General features: G+C 41.7%; 1 protein-coding gene and 1 long non-coding RNA gene across 2 annotated transcripts; both read right to left on the bottom strand.

Moving 5' to 3' along the window:
- Positions 1-225: 225 nt before the first annotated feature.
- On the bottom strand, positions 226-7,353 carry LOC118358811 (uncharacterized). Its single transcript, XR_008081608.1, has 4 exons — positions 7,223-7,353; positions 6,945-7,085; positions 5,746-5,871; positions 226-1,842 (listed from the first exon to the last, which is right to left on the bottom strand). It is a non-coding gene; the product is annotated as an uncharacterized LOC118358811 (long non-coding RNA).
- A 1,259-nt stretch (positions 7,354-8,612) lies between these two features.
- Positions 8,613-10,707, bottom strand: LOC118358763 (uncharacterized protein C11orf96 homolog). Its single transcript, XM_035736688.2, has one exon. It carries the CDS (start codon positions 10,365-10,367, stop codon positions 9,942-9,944), a length of 426 nt encoding a protein of 141 aa, XP_035592581.1. The 5' UTR covers positions 10,368-10,707; the 3' UTR covers positions 8,613-9,941.
- Between the last annotated feature and the right edge of the window lie 8,717 nt (positions 10,708-19,424).

The following is a 19,424-nucleotide window of genomic DNA, read 5'->3' as shown; positions in this document are numbered from 1 at the left end:
GCACCATTCCCAGAAAATTGTGGAAAGGTTGTATGCGAAATAACCATATGACGACCACGCTCGCCAAACTCAAAGAAATATATATTCTCAGAACATTATGTGCTTGCTGGGAAATTTCTTATTTTCAAATATTTGAATACAAACTGATGTTCCAATGTCAGTTTAGGTTTGTGTGACGCCGATAAAAATATATGGTATCAGATTTTATGTATAGAACATGTTTGGGAGTCCTCGAACGATTTCCATTGGGAATTGTTTATGCCTGTTGCCGCCAGCAGGGGGCGTAGAAGGAACACCAAGTGTGATACTTTACAAAATTTTATTTTTAACAGTAAAAGACGATTGCTCCAAAGGGTGTTATTGAACAAAACTTTCCATACAATTTTGCCCATGTTAGAAGTGGTCAGAAAGTAACTTTTTGGACCTGAATGTCAAAACATTTAGGAGATAGAGGTGCTCAAAGTTGACTCATTTTGCATACCCGACCCTAACATGAGACATCCATGTCTTCATCACTTCAATTTGAAAACGTTTACAAAAAGGGTTGCTAAACTATTTGATAATTTCTTGAAAAAAAAAACAGTTTTCATAACAAGTATGTCGTTTTTTAACCTTTATTATATTGTCTAAAAACGTGTGGAATCAGATGTTTTTTTCCATTTTTGCATATGTTGTAGCTTTGGCCCTATTTGACATAATCTGAGGTGTTACTGTTGTGCCCTCCATTGGATGAGACACAGCGTGCTCTTGAATACAGGGTGGATGTCATGTTCTGGCTGGTGGATGTCATGTTCTGGCTGGTGGATGTCATGTTCTGGCTGGTGGATGTCATGTTCTGGCTGGTGGATGTCATGTTCTGGCTGGTGGATGTCATGTTCTGGCTGGTGGATGTCATGTTCTGGCTGGTGGATGTCATGTTCTGGCTGGTGGATGTCATGTTCTGGCTGGTGGATGTCATGTTCTGGCTGGTGGATGTCATGTTCTGGCTGGTAAATGTATTGAAATGGGAATAAAATGGACATTTCACATTTCAAATGGTAGCATAAAGATGGTTGGTCCACACATCAGAGAGTGTTGACTTGAATGGGAATATCAGTTGTTTTAAATTATACTATCAATATCCAATAGGAAACCATAATGTAATTGCTGAAATATACTTAAGTATTAAAAGTGAAAGTATAAACATTTACAAGACAGCAACATTTTCTTGTTTTTAAAACGTAAGGATAGCCAGGGGTACACTCCAACACTCAGACATTATTTACAAAAGATGCATTTGTGTTTAGTGAGTCTGCCAGGCCAGAGTTCTCTTGATAAGTGCGAGAATTTGATCATTTCCCTGTTCCAAAGTACTTTTGGTTGGCAGGGATAATGTTTGGAGTAAAAAGTGCAATATTTTTTATTTTTAGGAATGCAGTAAAGTAAAAGTTGTCAAAAATATAAATAGTAAATCGAACAGATAACCCAAAAAACGACTTAAGTACTTTACACCACTGATTAAAAAACAGGTACTCATCGGATATTGTCAGATGACCGTTTGATGTTATCAACCATGTAAATGAGCACAAGACTGCTTCTATACTGTTGATGCTGATGCTGAGAAGGCGTTCGACAGAGTGGAATGGAATTTTCTATTCTCTGTTTTGCAAAAAATGTAATATGGATGCTAATTTCAACAAATGGGTCAAAGTGATTTATTACCAGTCCCAGAGTTATGGTCTCCAACCAAAGGTTTAAGTTCCCAAGAATTTCTCCTGAGTAGAGGAACCCGGCAAGACTGTCCTCTGTCTCCTCTTCTCTTCTCAATGGCGGAGTCCATACGTTCTAATGTGACTTGAGGTCCTGTTATTGCAGATCAGGAACATAAACAGATTATATTATTATTGCATGTTGTCAATCCATTCCACATATCGTTGATAGTATTGCATGTTGTCAATCCATTCCACATATCGTTGATAGTATTGCATGTTGTCAATCCATTCCACATATCGTTGATAGTATTGCATGTTGTCAATCCATTCCACATATCGTTGATAGTATTGCATGTTGTCAATCCATTCCACATATCGTTGATAGTATTGTATGTTGTCAGAAGTTGTAGAATGAATAACCACATCTATATCTATCAAAGGAATAATTGCTAAAATGTAGTGTACATTATCAAGACAATGTGAATCTGCCTTTATCCCTCTTCAAAGGATGTGGGAAAATGATTTAGGTATGGAATTTGATGAGGAGGCATGGCTTGAGATCTGTAATAAGATGCACTATGCACTTACTAGTTTCATTTGTTTCAGGAAACTAACTACAAATTCATGTTCAAGTTTTATTTGACTCCTGTTAAATTAAATTGTGTGTTCCCAGACACCTCACCAAATTTGGCCAAAATGTTGGACCGAAAAAGGAACCTTTTTACACCTATGTTGGCAATGCAATATGCTAATATAATATAGAATTGGTACAATCTTTGGTTGCAGATAATTATTTCATACTTTGCAAAGAAATGCCTTCTTGTTTGTTGGAAAAATTAAAACCATCCCACTTTTCAATTATGGTAAAAACAAGTTGCAGATTTTTTGCCATTAGAGAAATTGACAATGAACAGTATTGTGGTCCCACAATCCTGAAAATATGGTCTCCTTTACCGTCCTTTATTGGAAAACATTTTTAAAAGGTGTTTGGGAATCCTTGGTGGTAGGTAGCCTAGCGGTTAAGGGTGTTGGGCCAGTAACCAACCGAAAGGTCTCTGGTTTAAGCCGATGAGCAGACCAGGTGAAAATCTGTCGATATGCCCTTGAGCAAGGCACTTAACCATAGTTGCTCTGGATAAGAGTGTCTGCTAAATGACTAAAATGTATTTTGACATTATATCTGCTGCTATTTGTCACCAAATTATGATGCTAACTGTACATTATGATGCTAACTGTACAGTATAATGCTAACTGTACATTATGATGCTAACTGTACATTATAATGCTAACTGTACATTATGATGCTAACTGTACATTATAATGCTAACTGTACATTATAATGCTAACTGTACATTATGATGCTAACTGTACATTATGATGCAAACTTTACATTATAATGCTAACTGTACATTATAATGCTAACTGTACATTATGATGCTAACTGGACATTAGAATGCTAACTGTACATTATAATGCTAACTGTACATTATGATGCTAACTGTACATTATAATGCTAACTGTACATTATGATGCTAACTGTACATTATATTGCTAACTGTACAGTATAATGCCAATTGTACATTATGATGCTAACTGTACATTATGATGCTAACTGTACATTATAATGCCAATTGTACATTATGATGCTAACTGTACAGTATAATGCTAACTGTACATTAACTGCATTTGCTGCTGATAATTGTACCTGCTGCTATTTAGTATTTTAATTTGTTAATTTATATATAATGTACGTACATTTTATATGATTTAAATTGTAAAAAATGTTGTCTTTATAATTGTCACGGGGAAAAAAACATAAAAAATAAAATAAAATTGAACGACCCCAAAGCAAATAATGAGGTGGAAAATATCCATCAATGTAATGACCAAGTCTACATGAGGCTCATGCTGTTGGCTTATCAAAACATCTGATTGGCATCAGTGCTAGTTGTAGAATATGTCTTAAATGGTACCCTGTTCTGTATAGACAACTGAGATCTCAGCTTTCCATTGGGTTCCCAAGTGGTGCAGCGGTCTAAGACACAACATCTCAGTACCTGGTTCAAATCCAGGCTCCATCACACCTGGCTGTTATTGGGAGTCCAGTAAGATGTTGGCTGGGGTAGGCTGTCATTGTAAATAAGAATTTGTTCTTAACTGACTTAAATAAACAAATGAGGTAACAGCACCTTTTATTTTAGTGTATTTTCATAGATATCTGTTTTACTGTTTAGAAATGAAAGCCCTTTATTTACCCGCCATTTGAAGATCAAGCATGTGACTTTATACAACTTTTGGGATATATGTAACACCTTATTTTGGTTGTGTTTTACTTTGAATGAATTCAGAGGTCGTTTAAACGTTGTTTCATGCATAAAAAAAGATAAAACACATATGAAATATCTTGCTGCATGTTATAAACACAGATCTGAAATGCTTGGTATTGTCATTTTTTCAGCATCAGACTCATTTTGTGCTACTGGAATTCGTAATAATTTACGTCAATTGACAGTTGATAGTAGGATCGGATGATAGGCTTCAGGCTGCTCATGATCGAAAAAAACAGAAGTGTTTTAATATAGATGTTGGAAAAATACCTCCCTGCACTTTCTCATTGAAAAAAATCTGCATATTTGGACCAGCGCGCGGAGGGTTGTGCGCGTGCCATCTCTGTGCCCGTGCGTCCTCAATTTGCAGCGGGCAGCCACGAGCCTCGTTACTGTCACCCTGCCCGAATGCCCATCCGTTTTATATTTTCCTTCACCCTTGCCCCACTTGTTAGATACTATGCACGTTGACAGCAAACATCCTCGCCATGTGATTTATCTAATCAGACCTAAAACATGCAAGGAAAAGTTATCGGGTGAAATTATGAAGCGAATGGACAGAAACACTGTTTCTCTCTATCCAATCAGAGCAGCAGGATCTAAGTACTTCTCTCTTTACAGACAGGCAAACTAGCCAGTTGAGTTATTTAGACCACGTAGAACCTTGCATATGACTGATTGACATGAGAAAGATACTTGATGGCTCCTGAAAATGTTATTTTTCTTCCGATCTCAGATAATTACAAAAAAGTAATTGGATTATAATCGTATCCTGAAAATAGCACATGTCCCTTAGATACTCGTTTTGTCCCGAACAGGATTTACAAACCGGCATGCTGACAGCTCGGACTGAGGTGTAGTACTTTTCTCGGTGTAGCCAGTAAAATGCAAGGTTAACTTCCAGCAAAACATTAGGAAATGTAGATGTCTCCATTCTTTCTACGATAAATATTAGAAATATGGCCACCATGCATCGTTTTTGTTTTAATTATGCATGCCAGCAAAGCCACTACACAACACTAAACAATACATTAATTGCACTATATTGGTGACAATCGATGCCCACAAATTGTTAGGGCCTACATAAAGCTGTCAGGACAGCACCATGGCATGAATCCTTACCACGGCAACACCTGGCTATCAGCAGAGCCTTGTCTGGCAGAGAAACAGTTAATTCAGCCTCATTTACTACCTTTAAAAAAAACATAGCTGATATGGTTGACTTGCTTAAACAAATGTGGTTTCTAATTACAATTGAGATGTACAAACTATGGCATAATGGGACGACGGACAGATAAGAGGCAATCTGTAATTTCAATGAAGACATTAATGAGCGAGCTAAGACGGATGTAGTTAATATAACTATTTGTTTAGCCCATTTGAAATTTACAGCAACAGAATTCAGAACATGGGCTGTTCTTACCGTATTCTCCCTGTACACCAAGTCAGAACCGTAGTATAAATAAAGGGGGTATATAAGCAGACAATGAAAGCTTTTACAATATTAGATGATTACATTTCTCTAAAACAGGCTATAGGCTACATGTGCACCACCAGGTCAGAACAGTAGTTATGAGGGGGAAAGGGACCGACTTTGAGGAGGCACATGGGTTACTAATAGTTTACTACACAACATACACTTAGTATTACTTTCTTAGCTACAGTATACATATCTCCCTGGCATATTACATTTTATGCAGCAGCATACAATACATGTTTGGACTCACCTTGTTGTGATGTGCTCACCACAGGAAGGTGGAGCGGTGGTCCTTGTGGGAAAATTTTGTCATCTAATTTGTCATCAAAGTCTGGCATTCTATGGATTTATGGTTCTTTCAAGACTACTGAGAACTCTGAAAAAAAAACAAGTTGAATCAGGACGTCAGTGATCTTCAGGTCGGAGCTCTGGAAAGAGGCCTACGTTCCCTCTTAGAAAAGAGACCCTTAAACCCAGACCACAATGAATAGCAGGCTAGTGATTGCTATGCAACGTTTGCAGGTAGCCACTGATTCCTTCCAAACCACTCATTGTTGAATTTGCGATTTCAACTTGTTGTGTAATGTTTATGTCCAATGGCCGATACGATTTATCTACATTTATCTACATGGTTGACTTGATTCATAACGATGACTGTTTGTCTAGCTTGCTAGCTATGATTTTGAGTCCAATCAAAGCTATTGTAGATATAACATGATTTGACGTCATTTTATATGTGGCCAATGACATTGAGCCTTCTTGGATGGGCACTTCTAATGCAACTCTATGGCAGCACCAAGGGACTTGAACTTTCGAGCTCTCCTCGTAGATTAGAGAACATTACCAACCCCTACGCTCCATATTTTCCCCTGGCTGCCCCACCACCACAGAAAGCACTGAGCTAGGCTGAAACACCTGCATTTTGGAGTGGCCTTACTTAACAAAGCAAAAAAGAGACCATGTGTGTATGCGGCTTTATCAACTCAATTATTATTATTTTTTACATTGTTTGCAAACAATACAGTATGTGATACGTGCTAATGCCCAAATAACATGCAAAACAGACAACAGCTAAACACGTGGGGCTCCCCATCTCCCCTGAATGACGGGTCACCATTTAACATCTGTGTTTTTGCATGTACATTGATATTTTAGTATTTAGGCAAAAATATGAATTACTACAGTTTTTACGCAACCAACTGTTTTTCTCACAACATTGTGCAGGTTCATTCCATTTTAATTCAGTCAATTCAGAGAAAGAAAAATCAATTCAAGAATTTAAAATCTGAACAGGATCATCAGATCACAATCTGTTCACAATGTGTATTTCGATCGTCTACACACCTACAAACATGGGCACAATCAGGATGTGGGCACCATCAGGACAAAGGACACATGCTAGCACAAGGTATAAACGGGGCTAGAGATTCCTATCTCAATGAGACTCACCTTCGGACACATCCAAAATAAGCATGACTCAAGCAGGAGTTCTGCGAGAGCCTTTGTCGTTTACTGCCTTCTTGGCACGACTCCTGTCCCCGCCAGCCTCTCTCCCTGAGACTCCATCTGATCTCGATCTGAAACTGACCTCTTTATGTAAGAGAACAGACTGTTACATAAGTAAATATCAGAACAACCGATGATTCCACAATGCTGCACGGAACAAAAATGTTTTTTTTATTTTTTATGAGTCAGAACACAAACACATCAAATACAGTAGACTTAACTGTTCATGGAGACGACCTGGGGTGAGAGAAAATGTTAATTATACTCGTGTATATCAATATCCGAGCGGCCAAAATGCATCAGCACAGTGAGGGCCACCATCTGTGAAACATTAACAAAGAGGGAACTGAACATGTTGCTGTGCCGGAACAGTTCCTCCTGGCCAAAATGTCAGAGAGAGTTAGCATCAGGGTCATTGAAGCTGTGTTGTGTATCCGACTGGGAGGGAGGTGTTGCCAACAGCCAAGTGTGGGGGAATGAAAATGAAAGATGCAGTTCATTTTGCTGACGTTTTTTCGTACATCACGTTTTCATCACTCTATCTCTCCCATCTCCACGGCAACAGTATAAAAAATAGGTTGTGGGAGACGGAGGGCGAGAAATGGAGAGATGAACTAGAGTGGCCAATCTGTCACCACGACACGAGAAATGAGAAACACATCTCTCTTTCCTTCTCTCTCCACTCTCCCCTGCTCCCTTCCTCCAGTCCTGTCCTCTGATCCATGACACAAATGTTTGTAGACTTGAATCAGCTGGTAAAATAAGAAAAAAACGATTTGCGATTTGTCAACTAGTGAAGTGCATGGTAAACACAGGGTCTGGTGTGTGTGTTTGTTGTTGTTGTTGTTGAGTGAATGACATTGGCCATTTTATGTGCATGCAGTTGTCATCACTCAGAGATGGCTGGAGAACAGGAAGTGGTTTGTGTTCGGACTTCTGGATCTGTTGACGTCGTGACACTAGCAGGGTTCACAACCAATTCACACAACGTTGGTATGGATTGGAAAATAACATGCACGTGTATAGACGTGTCTGCACACATAATCACACACACATGAATCAAGTGCGCACACACACACACACACACACACACACACACACACACACACACACATTATTTTTCGTCGCTGCACCTGCACCATGCACGTCAACAAAGTCATCTAGCTGCTTCTCTTTCTGTAGTTACACCTGAAACAAGAGGCCTACTTTTTGTATATGTGCGCCAACCATCAAGCAGGTGCATGCCTAATACAGTCTAGCATTGTGTGCTCAGTAATGCACTGGTGAAATGGCCACTGATGAACCTGCTAGGCCTATCATTTGTCACTTGTCATTCAGCAGCTGAGAGTCTTCTAGAGGTCTCCAAGGGTCAGCTGTGTAGGTGCCCCCTCCTCTAAAAAAAGAAGAGGGATGTTCCCCAATGCTGGAAGGGAGGCCTAAGTGACAGAAATATTGTCCCAGAACTCATTGCATATCTCATCCTATAATGATATAATAGATTGATTAACATAGTATCATTCAGTTAACGTTCAAGCCAAAATTTTACATAAAGAATAAGCAACTAAAGTTCTATCGTGTTTGCATGTGAGCAAAAAAGAGAAAACAACAGGATATATTTGCAAATATTTATTAAAGTAAAACATAACAAATATAGATGTAAAACAAAAGTATAAATGATATTTATCTTAGAAATCAAGAGTGACTTTAAGAAGTCAAAAGAGGCAACGAACAAAATAAAAGGTATAGTTTTGGCGTGTTATAAACAAAATAAGAGAATACATATTTTCACGTCTGGAAAGCGCTTTTATGTTCCTATCTTCAAGATGAAGGATGAGAGGCGTTTGCTATCTGTGCAGCTTCACACAGAAGTAAGAGGTGTGCCAAAAGCGTCAAAGTATCTCCTAACTTTTGTTACCATTGAATCACTTTCAGTGGTCGGTCGATGCTTTCAGAGTTTAGTCAGTCAAATCTTCGAATGAGCATTTTGTTGTTGTTGCTGTTGTCATGACTACACTTCAATCTGCTTGAAGCAGAATATAATAGGTACAAAAAAAAACAAGGCCTCCTGTCCTGAAGTCCTCAGCAGTAGAAAAGGAATCTATCTGAAGAGGTGTATTCAACACTGTGTCAAAGCTAATGTGCTAACCCTAGCTTCTCTGAGAAGCGTTAGCAATATAATCCAGCCAGTGATATATATTACTAGGTAGAGTTCTTTACAAAAAAATGCTTCAAATGCATACCATAGCCACATACACTGAGTGTACAAAACATTAATAACCCCTCCCTTCCTTGCTCTCAGAACATCCTCAATTAGTCAGGGCATGGTCTCTACTGACTTGCCTAGTAAATAAAGGATGGCCCAGTTGTGTCAAGTCGGCAGGATGTCCGTGGTGGACCATTCTTGACAGACACGGGAAATTGTTGAGCGTGAAAATCTCAGCAGTGTTTCAGTTCTTGACACAAAACGGTGCGCCTGGCACCTACTACCATACCCCATTCAATGGACCTTCAATGTTTTGTCTTGCCCGCTCACCCTCTGAATGGCACACTTACACAATCCATATCTCAATTGTCTCAATGCTTAAAAATCCTTCTTTAACCTGTCTCCTCCCCTTCATCTACACTGATTGAAGTGGATTTAGCAAGTGACATCAATAAGGGATCATAGTTTTCACCTAGATTCACCTGGTCAGTCTATGTCATGGAAAGAGCAGGTGTTCTTAATGTTTTGTATACTCAGTGTATATCGATATGCTAATATACAGTATATTTGTATGTAGAAACATATATTTTCAAGGAGAATGGCCTCTATATACACAGGAGCAGCTTGGAGATCAGTCGAGCTCAGTTCATTGTGCAGCAAAAAATTGTAGGGAAAAGGGGGCGTGTCAGTGCCAGGAAGGCGGCGTACACATTCTATTTCTCCTCAGGCTCCGCCCCTCACTGGGCAGTGTCAGAGTCACTGGAGTCCAGGCTTTGCTGTGGGGGCGTGGCTGTGCGGTGGCCGGTCGTTGGGCAGTAGAGAGCCTGTGTGCTCCGGCGAAGGTTCTCCAGGGACTGCAGGAAAGACCGGCGCGCCCTCTCCTCCTCCAGGGGCGAGGCGCCCTCCTCCTCCACCTCAGCGATCTCGGCGAAGGTGACGGGCTGGGTCTTGAAGCGGGCCTCACGGGGCCGACGGGGGCGGCTCTTGCCACGGGCGGGCCCCTTGGGGACGGGGAGCTGCTGGGGGAACTCCTCCATGGTCGAGGAGAGCAGGTGGGCAGGCAGCACGTGGTGGAATCCCTGGGTCTCCAAGGGCATCGGACGGACAACAGCCATATGGTGGAAGCCCTGGTTCTCCATGGGCATCGGACGGACAACAGCCATGTGTGGAGCACTGAGTGTGAAAAGCGGTTGTTTTTTCGCGTCCCAAAGTTCTTCTCTCTCTTTATTTGGTGCCTCCTCTTCTGTCAGAGGCTCTTTCTCTGATAGTGAAGCAGAGTTCTCTCACAAACACATCAAACTGTCATATAATCTTCCAAAGTCGCGGATGATGAAACTCAGTGTCTGTACCAAAGAGCTGCTCTGTCAAGCCTTGGCTTCTGTTTTCCAATTCTCCAGTATTTGAATCCTAGTAGAGCCCGTGTGAGTGGAGATCCAATATATCTGTCCACACAGTTCTTCCTTCTTGGTTCTCTATAGCTCTGCTACTGACACAGACAGCTCCGGCAATGGCTTTTATAGCTCTGTCTCGCTACCCAGTCAACTTCACTGCCCCTCCCTCGTTCTCTCTCTGTGCCATCAACCCCCCTTCTTAGTCACGGTTCCGGCTTCCATATCAGTCGCCCAGAGTCAGTCTCCCTAAATAAACAGAAACAGAGTGAGAGAGGAGCAAGGGAGAGAAGTGTGTTTGGTAGAGATGGGGAATGGTGGAGAGAGGGAACGAATGTAAAGGGAAAGACTGAAACAAACAAAAATATTTAGAGGGATCCTAGATGTGTATGGGTTAGATAATCCAAATGGTTGTGGTGGGGAAACCATATAGCTAGTCAGCTGTGCTTGCAATGTACATATGCATGGTTACACGCAAAGATAAACATTAAGGCATTAAGGTATGCAATCCCCACATAAATACATATACAGTGGGGCAAAAAAGTATTTAGTCAGCCACCAATTGTGCAAGTTCTCCCACTTAAAAAGATGAGAGAGGCCTGTAATTTTCAACATAGGTACACTTCAACTATGACAGACAAAATGAGAAAATCACATTGTAGGTTTTTTAATTCATTTATTTGCAAATTATGGTGGAAAATAAGTATTTGGTCAATAACAAAAGTTTATCTCAATAGTTTGTTATATACCCTTTGTTGGCAATGACAGAGGTCAAACGTTTTCTGTAAGTCTTCACAAGGTTTTCACACACTGTTGCTGGTATTTTGGACCATTCCTCCATGCAGATCTCCTCTAGAGTAGTGATGTTTTGGGGCTGTTGCTGGGCAACACAGACTTTCAACTCCCTCCAAAGATTTTCTATGGGGACTTGAAATGCTTCTTACGAAGCCACTCCTTCGTTGCCCGGGCGGTGTGTTTGGGATCATTGTCATGCTGAAAGAACCAGCCACGTTTCATCTTCAATGCCCTTGCTGATGGAAGGAGGTTTTCACTCAAAATCTCACGATACATGGCCCCATTCATTCTTTCCTTTACACAGATCAGTCGTCCTGGTCCCTTTGCAGAAAAACAGCCCCAAAGCATGAGGTTTCCACCCCCATGCTTCACAGTAGGTATGGTGTTCTTTGGATGCAATTCAGCATTCTTTGTCCTCCAAACACGATGTGTTGAGTTTTTACCAAAAGTTATATTTTGGTTTCATCTGACATTTTCCCAATCTTCTTCTGGATCATCCAAATGCTCTCTAGCAAACTACAGCCTGGACATGTACTGGCTTAAGCATGGGGACACGTCTGGCACTGCAAGATTTGAGTCCCTGGCGGCGTAGTGTGTTACTGATGGTAGGCTTTGTTACTTTGGTCCCAGCTCTCTGCAGGTCAGTCACTAGGTCCCCCCTGTGTGGTTCTGGGATTTTTGCTCACTGTTCTTGTGATCATTTTGACCCCACGGGTTGAGATCTTGCGTGGAGCCCCAGATCGAGGGAGATTATCAGTGGTCTTGTATGTCTTCCATTTCCTAATAATTTCTCCCACAGTTGATTTCTTCAAACCAAGCTGCTTACCTATTGCAGATTCAGTCTTCCCAGCCTGGTGCAGGTCTACAATGTTTCTGGTGTCCTTTGACAGCTCTTTGGTCTTGGCCATAGTGGAGTTTGGAGTGTGACTGTTTGAGGTTGTGGACAGGTGTCTTTTATACTGATAACAAGTTCAAACAGGTGCCATTAATACAGGTAACGAGTGGAGGACAGAGGAGCCTCTTAAAGAAGAAGTACAGGTCTGTGAGAGCCAGAAATCTTGCTTGTTTGTAGGTGACCAAATACTTATTTTCCACCATAATTTGTAAATAAATTCATTAAAAATCCTACAATGTGATTTTCTGGATTTTTTTTCTCATTTTGTCTGTCATAGTTGAAGTGTACCTATGATGAAAATTACTGGCCTCTCTCATATTTTTAAGTAGGAGAACTTGCACAATTGGTGGCTGACTAAATACTTTTTTGCCCCACTGTATGTAGGTACATACACATAGGGACGCGCATGCAGAGAAACGATGAAGCACATGCAGGAGAATACCAAGGGGTTTAGAGCATTATGTGTAGGAACAGAGTGGCGCAGCCATCTAAGGCACTGCATAGACCCTGGTTCGATTCCAGGCTGTATCACAGCGGTCTAAGGCACTGCATCTCAGTGCTAGAGGACTCACTATAGACCCTGGCTGTATCACAACCAGCCGTGATTAGGAGTTTTATAGGGGCGGTGCACAATTGGCCCAGCATCGTCCGGGTTAGGGTTTGGCCGGGGTAGGCCGTCATTGTAAATAAGAATTTCTTCTTAACTGACTTACCTCCTTAAATAAATAAAATACATGTAATTATCCATCATGATCCTACACTCTTAGAAATAAAATATTGTGTCAAATAAGGCTTCTCTATAGGGCATCAGCTTTAGCTATATTCGTTACCTCACCTGCATTTCTGTTTTGTATAGCTTGAACTGTCAATGGGTGTCTGCTTACTACTGTATATCTGCTTGTGTGGTTGACACAGCTTGGTTACATGTATATGCTCAACAATGTTCCATGAATCTAGGAGAACCACTTGAATAACCCCTTTTGCTTCAAGGTACAAAAAAAAGGTTCCAAAAGGGTTCTGCGGTTCTGCGGTGAATGCACACACACAGTATATGGATGTATGGGATCTGTACTCTTCTCTATATGCCCTAACTGGAAATGTCACCGTTGGCATGGCGACACATAACCAAACACCGGGAGTCCCCCAGGGCAAATCCCAGTGAGGTCTATATTAGCATAGCTGTCGTCAACGCCTTCACCATCATTACTGTAATGCATAGCGGTAATGACAACAACATCAAAAAATGATCCCATGTGGCTGTGGATTGAGGCGGGTCATCTCCGAGGCACGTTTGTCAGTGCTCAGACCACATTGACCCTAAAGGGCGGTAGGGTTTTAGCTAGGATGTCACCCTCGGGTTACGGCAATGACGGCAGGCTCTAAAACAGATTTCATTTCATCATGCATTCTTAGGATGATACCTGAGGAGAATTAGAAGGAGACTAGCTCACTGTTTACCAATACTCTTCACTTGCACGCATTTGGGCACAAACAGACACAGACACAGACAGTCACAGACACACACACACAGACACAGTCACACACACAGACACAGTCACACACACAGACACAGACACACACACAGATAGTCACAGACACAGTCACAGACACAGTCACACACAGACACAGACAGTCACAGTCACAGACACACACACACAGTCACACACACAGATAGTCACAGACACAGTCACAGACACAGTCACAAACAGACACAGACACAGACAGTCACAGTCACAGACACACACACACAGTCACACACACAGATAGTCACAGACACAGTCACAGACACAGTCACACACAGACACAGACACACAGTCACAGACACACAGTCACAGACACAGACACAGTCACAGTCACAGACACAGTCACAGACACAGACACAGACACAGTCACAGACACAGACACACACACACACATGGGGTGTAAGAAGATGTAAAGTTGTAAATACACCCTACAGCCATCAGCTCTATTTTAACTCAGTATGAAGGTCATCTCCTCCAGTCACAAGTTGCCATTTAGGTGACCTCACGTTCATAAGACATTCTTGTCTGGTGGTAAGACCGTGTGTGTGTGTTTGCATATGTGTGTGTGTGTGTTTGCATATGTGTGTGTGTGTGTGTTTGCATTTGTGCGTATGTGTGTGTGTGTGTGTTTGCATATGTGTGTGTGTGTTTGCATTTGTGCGTATGTGCGTGTGTGTGTGTGTGTGTGCGCACAAATGCATATGATTTACTGGTTCTGTATCCACCCATGCTTCTTGACGAATGAGCAGTGTTGCACCGTGTTGGCCCAGAGACCTTTGTGGGGCAAAGAGTTGTTTTTCCTATTATGATCAGGCACACAATGCTTCTACTGTACATGGGGTTTGGACCGGCGCTGTAAAGACCAGGAGAAGAACCAAGAGGACTTCTTTCTGCTCCATTCTGTCTTAAACCCAAGTCTGGTTGAGTAGTTACGCAACTTCATTATTATCAATGAGGCGGGTAGGCTTGCCTTTCACTTTCCACTGAATGTGTAAAGTGATGCCGGAGCGTCGGAGTACAGGGGTCTATGGGGGGGAGTAGTATTACACAGCTCAATAGAAGAGATGCTCGGAGTCCAAGGGGCTGCAGGGAAGGAAAGGATTGTTTTTCCGTTGTTATATATCACGCGAAGGCCAGAGGACAGAGGAGGCTCGTCAATCTGTTACTATGTGTGTCATAGTAACAAGGACCTATACACTGAGAGGACAAAACATTAGGAACACCTGCTCTTTCCAATGACATAGACTGACCAGGCGAATCCAGGTGAAAGCTATGATCCCTTATTGATGTCACTTGTTAAGGCCACTTCAATCAGTGTAGATGAAGGGAAGGTGACATGTTGAAGAATGATGTTTAAGCCTTGATATAATTGAGACGTGGATTGTGTAAGTGTGCCATTCAGAGGGTGAAAAGGGCAAGTCCAAACATTGAAGGTCCTTTGAACGTGGTATGGTAGTAGGTGCCAGGCGCACAGGTTTGTGTCAAGAACTGCAACGCTGCTGGGATTTTCACGCTCAACAGTTTCCCGTGTGTATCAAGAATGGTCCACCACCCAAAGGACATCCTGCCAACTTTCAACACCTTGTAGAGTCCACGTTCCGATGAATTGAGGCTGTTCTGAGGGCAAAAGGTGATACAACTCAATATTAGGAAGGTGTTCCTAATGTTTTGTATACTGGGTGTACGTACTGTGTTCATGCGCGCACACCCTTTTCCCTTTCACAGGTTCAGACGTAGACTACGATCCAGGCTACCTACTGTGTGTGTTTGTGTGTTTGTGTGAGAAGGAAAAGTCATGACCAGCCAAGTCTGCTCTGTAAAGGTCAGAGGTGAGGGGAACACAGGCCACATTCCTGACCCAGCCGCTTTCCTCCCTCTACCCGGCATATTGACACCACCCGTCACCGTGGTAACCGTACAAATGTCAGGACACTAAGAAGGGGAGGGGAAGGTACCACAGTTGAGTACGGTGAAAAATAATCAGAATATCCGTACTAGCGTACTACATATTTAACCATATACTCAGTCCAGCGTTTGATCTAGTAGAATTCACTCACCTTTTCCGACTCTGATAACCAGCTAAATTTTACACGACGTATCAGAATGGAGTATCGGAGCAATCGGAGTATTTCACATACTATAAAATGGTTTTGAATGTTTTTTTTTTAATACTATTTATTACGCTAGTCTGAGTATTTGGACACGGACAGTGAGTGTGTGTACATACCGTGTGTTCTGTGTGCATACAGTGTGTTGTGTGTGCATACAGTGTGTTGTGTGTACATACAGTGTGTTGTGTGTACATACCGTGTGTTGTGTGTACATACAGTGTGTTGTGTGTACATACAGTGTGTTGTGTGTACATACAGTGTGTTGTGTGTACATACAGTGTGTTGTGTGTACATACAGTGTGTTGTGTGTACATACAGTGTGTTGTGTGTACATACAGTGTGTTGTGTGTACATACAGTGTGTTGTGTGTACATACAGTGTGTTGTGTGTGCATACAGTGTGTTGTGTGTTGTGTGTACATACAGTGTGTTGTGTGTACATACCGTGTGTTGTGTGTACATACAGTGTGTTGTGTGTACATACAGTGTGTTGTGTGTGCATACAGTGTGTTGTGTGTACATACCGTGTGTTGTGTGTACATACAGTGTGTTGTGTGTACATACAGTGTGTTGTGTGTACATACAGTGTGTTGTGTGTGCATACAGTGTGTTGTGTGTGCATACAGTGTGTTGTGTGTGCATACCGTGTGTTGTGTGTGCATACAGTGTGTTGTGTGTACATACAGTGTGTTGTGTGTACATACCGTGTGTTGTGTGTACATACCGTGTATTGTGTGTACATACTGTGTGTTGTGTGTACATACAGTGTGTTGTGTGTGCATACAGTGTGTTGTGTGTACATACAGTGTGTTGTGTGTACATACAGTGTGTTGTGTGTACATACCGTGTGTTGTGTGTACATACAGTGTGTTGTGTGTGCATACAGTGTGTTGTGTGTGCATACAGTGTGTTGTGTGTACATACAGTGTGTTGTGTGTACATACAGTGTGTTGTGTGTACATACAGTGTGTTGTGTGTACATACAGTGTGTTGTGTGTGCATACAGTGTGTTGTGTGTACATACAGTGTGTTGTGTGTACATACAGTGTGTTGTGTGTACATACAGTGTGTTACAGTGTGTTGTGTGTACATACAGTGTGTTGTGTGTACATAGAGTGTGTTGTGTGTACACAGTGTGTTGTGTGTTGTGTGTGCATACAGTGTGTTGTGTGTGCATACAGTGTGTTGTGTGTACATACAGTGTGTTGTGTGTACATACAGTGTGTTGTGTGTACATACAGTGTGTGTGTACATACAGTGTGTTGTGTGTACATACAGTGTGTTGTGTGTTGTGTGTACATACAGTGTGTTGTGTGTACATACAGTGTGTTGTGTGTTGTGTGTACATACAGTGTGTTGTGTGTACATACAGTGTGTTGTGTGTACATACAGTGTGTTGTGTGTACATACAGTGTGTTGTGTGTACATACAGTGTGTTGTGTGTTGTGTGTACATACAGTGTGTTGTGTGTACATACAGTGTGTTGTGTGTACATACAGTGTGTTGTGTGTACATACAGTGTGTTGTGTGTGTGTTGTGTGTACATACAGTGTGTTGTGTGTTGTGTGTACATACAGTGTGTTGTGTGTACATACAGTGTGTTGTGTGTACATACAGTGTGTTGTGTGTACATACAGTGTGTTGTGTGTACATACAGTGTGTTGTGTGTATACACATACAGTGTGTTGTGTGTATACATATACAGTGTGTTGTGTGTACATACAGTGTGTTGTGTGTGCATACAGTGTGTTGTGTGTACATACAGTGTGTTGTGTGTGCATACAGTGTGTTGTGTGTGCATACAGTGTGTTGTGTGTACATACAGTGTGTTGTGTGTTGTGTGTACATACAGTGTGTTGTGTGTACATACAGTGTGTTGTGTGTACAGTGTGTTGTGTGTGCATACAGTGTGTTGTGTGTGCATACAGTGTGTTGTGTGTACATACAGTGTGTTGTGTGTGCATACAGTGTGTTGTGTGTACATACAGTGTGTTGTGTGTGCATACAGTGTGTTGTGTGTGCATACAGTGTGTTGTGTGTACATACAGTGTGTTGTGTGTGCATACAGTGTGTTGTGTGTACATACAGTGTGTTGTGTGTGCATACAGTGTGTTGTGTGTACATACAGTGTGTTGTGTGTGCATACAGTGTGTTGTGTGTGCATACAGTGTGTTGTGTGTACATACAGTGTGTTGTGTGTTGTGTGTGCATACAGTGTGTTGTGTGTACATACAGTGTGTTGTGTGTGCATACAGTGTGTTGTGTGTACATACAGTGTGTTGTGTGTACATACAGTGTGTTGTGTGTGCATACAGTGTGTTGTGTGTGCATACCGTGTGTTGTGTGTACATACAGTGTGTTGTGTGTGCATACAGTGTGTTGTGTGTGCATACAGTGTGTTGTGTGTGTGTTGTGTGTTGTGTGTGCACATACAGTGTGTTGTGTGTGCATACAGTGTGTTGTGTGTACATACAGTGTGTTGTGTGTTGTGTGTGCATACAGTGTGTTGTGTGTACATACAGTGTGTGTGTTGTGTGTGCATACAGTGTGTTGTGTGTACATACAGTGTGTTGTGTGTACATACAGTGTGTTGTGTGTACATACAGTGTGTTGTGTGTACATACAGTGTGTTGTGTGTACATACAGTGTGTTGTGTGTACATACAGTGTGTTGTGTGTGCATACAGTGTGTTGTGTGTACATACAGTGTGTTGTGTGTACATACAGTGTGTTGTGTGTACATACAGTGTGTTGTGTGTACATACAGTGTGTTGTGTGTGCATACAGTGTGTTGTGTGTACATACAGTGTGTTGTGTGTACATACAGTGTGTTGTGTGTACATACAGTGTGTTGTGTGTACATACAGTGTGTTGTGTGTGCATACCGTGTGTTGTGTGTCCTCTATCTGGAGTGTATACATATAAAGGATGTGTGTATAATGTGCATGAAGCCTCACATCTTAATGTTTTCACATCTCCATATAGAAGGCCAGTAAAGAGGTAGGATGATTTTCTTACCTTTATTCAACTATTGCAAGTTAGTTAAGAACAAATTCTAATTTACAATGACGGCCTACCCCGGCCAAATCCTAACGACGCTGGGCCAATTGTGCGCCGCCCTATGGGTCTCCCAATCACGGCCGGTTGTGATACAGCTTGGAATTCAAACCAGGGTGTCTGTAGTGATGCCTCTAGCACTGAGATGCACTGCCTTAGACCGCTGTGCCACTCGGGAGCCTCGAGCAGGAAGTGAGGGGGGAGGAGGGAATAAATATAGCCCCTCTAGGGAGTTAGATATCCCTCAGAGATCAGACTGGAAAATACAACACAACAAAATCAATGGTGGACATTGAACTCTGAAAGGGTCATATGAACACTATTTTCAGTGACCATGTGAGTCCCAATGTACCGGTGTTTAAAATAACACGTTTGAAAGTGTTAAAGATTGAACTCTTTTTCTTTGTATTGTCTTTTACCAGATCTAATGTGTTAACATTAATTTCATAAATA

Source organism: Oncorhynchus keta, chromosome 26, assembly GCF_023373465.1.
Source record: "Oncorhynchus keta strain PuntledgeMale-10-30-2019 chromosome 26, Oket_V2, whole genome shotgun sequence".
In the NCBI taxonomy this organism is placed as follows: Eukaryota; Metazoa; Chordata; class Actinopteri; order Salmoniformes; family Salmonidae; genus Oncorhynchus; species Oncorhynchus keta.
This window is presented reverse-complemented; position numbering and strand designations above follow the sequence as displayed.

What these genes read in the sequence shown, in the direction of transcription:
- LOC118358763 (XM_035736688.2), bottom strand. Translation starts at nt 10,367, where the DNA reads ATGGCTGTTGTCCGTCCGATGCCCATGGAGAACCAGGGCTTCCACCAT.